The 6,000-nt window shown below is 49.1% G+C and overlaps 1 protein-coding gene across 1 annotated transcript in view; it reads right to left on the bottom strand.

The window, feature by feature from the left end:
• Positions 1-3,458: 3,458 nt before the first annotated feature.
• Positions 3,459-6,000, bottom strand: part of PIGS (phosphatidylinositol glycan anchor biosynthesis class S) — a 198,835-nt gene continuing 196,293 nt past the window's right edge. The window contains exon 12 of the mRNA XM_078680112.1: positions 3,459-4,373. Within this exon, the coding sequence (XP_078536238.1) occupies positions 4,098-4,373 (276 nt within the window). The 3' untranslated portion in view covers positions 3,459-4,097. The remainder of the gene's footprint in view (positions 4,374-6,000) is intronic.

Raw genomic sequence — 6,000 nt, 5'->3', positions numbered from 1 at the left:
CGGTTCGCCTGACCCACTTCACCCAGCCGTTTTCTATGGGGCTGGTGTGCGCACAGGCAAGAGGCGCGGGTTCAGCCATTGTCGTCATGCGTCGGTGCTGGCCCTGTGCCAGGCAGACGGGCTGACAGCTCAATGTCAACAGGAGGAGACAAGACAGGTGTGCAGGGAGGGCAGAGGGGGGCAGGGGCGAGGGAGGAGCCTGGCGAGGAGGAGGCGGGCCTAGAGGGGGCCCGCGAGAGGCCTTAAAACGTCAGAGAGAACCAGACCCCGCATCTCAGTGCGTGGCCGTCACGTAATAAATGCGGCCTGACACGTTGTTGCTATTGTTTCACGTGGGAAACCGTTGAATGCGGGGATTAAAGCGCTACGAAGGCAGAAGAATGACATAAATCCGCTGTGTACTCTACACACACAGTTCAGTCTGCGACAGCCACTACTTTGTCTTGTATATTTAATTGTATAACCTGAATGAGGTTCCTCGGTCCATGGAAGCTGCGTTTATTCTAGTGTAAGGAGCTCTGACCCAGTCCGAGAGTGGAAGCCCTCAACTCAAGGCATGCAGGACCAGTGCAGGTGCCACGGGCACTAATGCAAGCAAGACAAGCTGAGGATCGCCGGGCGCGAAACAGCGCGGTGGGAGCGCACGAGACGAAACGCAGTCGCCGTGCGCGTGCACATCAGCTGTAGCGACGCAAGCGGAACATCGCCGGAGAAGACACGCCCGACCTCCGAGTCTGCCTGCTGCCGAGGCTGACCCGCTGCGGAGGGAGAGGGACATGCGGAAAGAGCCCGGTGAGTGGGGGGGGGGGGTAAGTGGGGGGTGGCAGAGAGGGCGGGGGTGTGTGTGCATGTGTGCCTGTGTGTGTGTGTGCGCGCACGTCTGTGTGTGTGTGTGTGAACAGCATGCCATCTCTTGTCTCACTGTAAGCAGTGAAACTGAATGCTGGTTTGCCTGCGGGACAGTAGATGTGAACGCGCGTGTGCCTGTACGTGCGCGTCCACGGTCCGAATCGCCGCGCATGCCCCGGTCTGTCTCCCTTGAGAGACATTTTGACAACAATAGGTCTCGAGAGTGAGACCTAAAAAGCACTCATGCATCCCACTGTCACTCCTTCTGTAAAATCAACTATACTTTTACTTGCACACTCAGAGACAAGTTCGGTTTCTCATACACACCTCCCTATTGAGAAAGCTTACTTACACATCAAACATACAATCACTAATCCCCACACATGCACCCACACCGCTGAATCACACTCACACCCACACTCTTCTGCACTCAGTAACAATCTGGACAATCACCACTAATCAATCAAGAACACAAACATATATACACACCAACGGACAATAGTATGTACATTCAGTGTCACTAAACTGTGCAAGTACACACCTGTCCTGCATATTCACTGGTATGTGCACACACATTTAAAGCCCTGTCCCTCCCAGTGATCAGTTTCCTCACATGCATTGATCTGTCCTCCTCTCTACCTGCATTCTGCGTGAGCGTTGGAGGTTCTGAGCCCCTCGCTCCCTTATTCTGTTGTCCTGCCCTCTTCTCCATCAGCATCATCATTATTATTATTATTAACATCATGGTTTGGTGTCACAATGTGTGTCAGTGTAAATCTGTGTGTGTCGTGTGAGCGTGCGCCACTTCGCGCTTGTGGGTCATATTGTATCAATTTGTCTGTGTCACTGTGTAGATGTTAGTTTGAGAAAGCACATCACAGCATCCTCTTACGTCACTGTGCGCAATTTATTTATTTATTGCATTTATATGGCGCGACAGCTACCCTGAGGGTTTCCCGGCGCCACAATAAAGTAAATGTCATAGTATCTGCGGCTCAATTTCTGGATTAAATGTACTAACACATGCAAACACTGCATGGCAAGTGCTGTTTGCAACTCTTAACACATTACATCCAAATCTAATGACTTTGAGAGTGCTTGTTCTTAGAGGGGGGTGAGGGGGGGGAGTTGTAAGACCCCACATGGATCCCGGTGAAATATTTGAACAGAAAAGTAAACAGCACATTTGAAATAATCGTTTTGGGTAAAAACAAACAAAAAAAACTTACGTTTCAGTGAGTAAATTACAAAAAAAACATTTATCCAAAGAATAAGTTTCAAAGGTTCATTTCTTGTAATAAAATAGTAAATAAGAGGTAGGAGGCTAGTCCCTACCGTCTCCCCACACCCGCATCTGCGCTGCTTTGTACCTCTCCACCCCAATGTTTAAAGCGTGATTAAAGATGTATTGCCCACATCCAAGTCTCAATGCAATGATCACGTTTTGGCAATGGGGGAACACCACCAACGTCTCTCCTCTCTGCTTTGCCCCAGTTCATATCCCAAAACAACTGTAGAGTTTACATACCTTTTCCATCACTTCTTTTTTTTAAATTAATTTTCTAAATTATCCTGTGAAATATTTTGTCTGTGTCACATCAACGTTCAAATGTTAACCTAAATCTGTTATATTCATTATTACTGGTGAGACGGGACAGTGGAAGCCATGCCACACCACAGCAAGAACTCCTGGCACTAGCTTCTGCAGCATGCGGGGTTTATATATGAAACGGAGCACTCTACTGGGTAGATGGCAGAGAGACAAATAAAGAGTCATTCTAGGCTGGAAGGGCTGAGTCCTGAGAGAGGGAAGTCCAATTTACAGCATCACTATCATGATGCTTCTTACAGAGGTGTGTCTTCAGCTCTCTCAAACTGAAAATGGCCAGGCGGTGGTCCTGACTGATCAGGGTTGTGCTGCCATATCCTGGTGCATGGATGGAGAAGTCCTGTTGCCTAGTTGGTTATCCTTCTCTCGTGCCTTCTCCAGTCTGACGGTGACTGGCTGTGGGTGTGCCAAGAGTTACTGGAAATGTCATCTTGCCCGCCAGAGAGGTGGCAGTGCCAGTTGCAGTGGCTTTAGCAATGATGCAGCTGGCCCTGAAGGAGAGGAGAACAGGCAAGGAGAGCCAGTGGAGGTCCATCAAGGTGGGGTTAATGTGGTCTTCAGACTCTTAATAACTTGCAACATGTAGGGGCTCCTATCGGGGCAGTGAGAAGACTGGGAGGGTGCGGAGCATGGTGTTGTCACAACCCAGATGCAAAACTGCAAGGGTCACATTCTGAGAGAGAGTGTCTCACTTTCCTTAAGGGCACCCCTGGTTGACAGGCATACTTAGTGTCATATTATGCTTGCTCGCTAGAACAGTGCAAGGTGTGGCTGAAGTGAAAATGTTTGCCTGGGTTGCCAGTCTTGCCAGGTCGGTCCACGGTGGCTTTACAAGAAAACGTACAAATGAGAGCGTTTACAAGATTGATCAATCATGAAAGACAATGAATGAGTGGATGAATAAAAGCACGGCATAAAATACTGTGTTCCTTCATTCAATGTGAAATGAGAGAACAATATATTGTGCAGCAGCAAAAAAGTCACAGCAAGCCGGTTTTCCTTCGTTTTACAATTATCGCCGTTTTATTTCCTCCTCTTTCAAGTAATACATAAAATTACAACCATCCTGAGAACTTACGCACGTCTGTGGAAAAATGCTTTTGTAGTATATGGTAGCACGAAAGGCAGAGAGAGAGCAAGGGCCAGGAGCCAGTCTCACTTCACAAATTGAACCAGCAACCCCGCGTCCAAATGACACCACCTCTTCTGCGTCTCTGCCTTCCCTATGCACATGAGCAACAGCAGTGACCCGAAGGGGCACTACCTGCCAACAATGGCTTGAGGCGTGTCAGCAGGCGAACATATATTAGTAACCATTCGTAACAAACAGCTGGGTTCATGTCCAGACAAATTCCACCACAACGGCTGAACAAAAGTGCTGAAAAATCCAATTTTCACCATGGCCACCGGATGGATTCAACATTCAGAAATTCCACTGGAGAAAACAAAGGATTTGCCTTCAGTAGTTATTTCTCCCTTCATGCAGCATAATATCCAATACACAGTCCCTTCCCACGTGCCCTCCACCAATGCACTCCTGTAAGATGGAGCAGAGTCCAACATTTCACTTCACTGCAGCAAACCAGAGGTTTCACAGGAGTGCACCACTTGATTCTGTGCACCAGAGGAACAGCACAGCTCAGTCTTCTTTGGCGGGCTCTTTCCTGCGCTGCTTGTATTCTTTGGCTGTCTTTAAAAGAGACAGGAGGATGGGCACAGCCATGGGCAGAAACAGTGGAATGTAGATGGCAAACTTCTGGTCATCTGGAAAATATAGGAGATGGAGGAGGGATGGGTCGAAGAAGGCCTTCTCAGAGGATGTGATGGCTTCTTTGCTGGCCTGGAAAGCAAACTCCAACATGCCATTCTCAAGATGCGACATAGCCAACTGCACAGCAGAGACAGCTCGATATACCTAAGGGGGGGAAATATCAAATAATCAGACCTCCGCACAGGGAAAATGGTCACTTTATACACGCATGTACACCAGTTTGCCATATATTCAAAGAAATTATACAGTTCACCTATTTCATGATACATACATGTTCATAATCATTCACTCTTAACGTATTGCTTCTAAAACCCTCTGCTGACTCGAAGAGTATCAAGGAGCTTATTACACATCAAACAGAACCCGCATCACCCATCAAGTCTCCAAAAAATGAAATACTGAATCACGCCAACAAGTTAAAGTAGTCATTGGCATTCGAAATATCGACTGGTAGATAATGCATGCTTTTCCCCAAAAGGAGCTTCTGTGTCAGCAGTTTAATCCTAGGCCCTTTTTTAGGTCTCGCCTTGGCAGCGCAGTAAACTTACACTGCGTGCGGTGCCTTTCAATGTAAGCATTACTTCGTTGTTTTTTTGAGTCTAGCATAGACAGCGCATGCGCGCACCGTTGAATGTCCTCTGTGCCATGAACCGCAGCCCCCGGGCCCTCCGTTACTGCCCTGTCTGCACCGCGCATTGAGATCACCGAGAGCCGCGTGGACATCTGCTGCCCCGAGTGCGCTGAGCGCCTTCAGCCCCCACCACGACCAAGCCGCAGCCCCCGGGCCCTCCGTTACTGCCCTGTCCGCACCGCTCGCAATACTTTCTCCCTCTCGCTGTCCGTGCTCGCTCGCCCCTCTCTCCCCTGCACTTCCGCTGTCGGTGCCTTCTCAATGCGCAGGTACTGCCACAGGCAGGCCAGACATGAGCGCCGCTTGATCCGCGTTCACCCCCACCCGCAGCAGCTGGAGGATCGCCATGTGAGTGCTCTACGGATTGCAAATGCTTGTTTAAGATTGCACTAAAGTGCTGCTCCCGGTGTTTGTTTGTTATGCTTGCTCGCGTCTTTTCAGTTCTGTCTGATGATTTGTGCGTTGTACAAAATGTCATCTCTACAAAAAGACATTACACAGGCTTTGAGATTCAAAACATTACCAGCCACAGACCCGAGGGCGAGGACAGCCCAAGGCAGCCCTTCATTAAGCGGTGAAGTGTATGACGAGACTTGTGGGAAGGCAGCATGCCAAGCTTTGTTCTCAGAGGGGCCTGTCTGCAGAGCAGAAAGAAGGGGGTTGTTGTCAGGAAGCGCCAGTGTTGAACCAACAGCATAATGGCGCAGACTGCTTCTGTCACTCGAATGGACAATGAGAAAGCGGATGCGAGAGCCTCTGTGCTGAGATAAGACGCAGATGGTCATACCTGCAGCGGTGGGGCTGTAATTCGCAGCTCGGCTGGTCTTTGTTTTGTTTCCGGCTTCATTATGCTGCCGCTATTACAAATTAAAACCTGATTGCAAATGACTGTGCCGCTGCATTCACGGATCAGCTATAATCTGCGTTTGAGAATCCAAGGGGTGGTAAAGACAGCTGTAAACAATCACCTGGAATGGGCGAGATAGATGCTCTCCTATGCACACATCTTCCATCCCTTTACCTCCAAGCCCACATACAAGTGGAGCAGCTCTGCGCAGAGTGAGCCGGGTTATTGGGGCAGATGTTGTAGAGGTGAAGTGGGGTTGCTGGGTTTTATCAGGACCCTTCAGTGACGTATCT

Source organism: Lissotriton helveticus, chromosome 3_1, assembly GCF_964261635.1.
Source record: "Lissotriton helveticus chromosome 3_1, aLisHel1.1, whole genome shotgun sequence".
NCBI lineage: Eukaryota > Metazoa > Chordata > Amphibia > Caudata > Salamandridae > Lissotriton > Lissotriton helveticus.
This window is presented reverse-complemented; position numbering and strand designations above follow the sequence as displayed.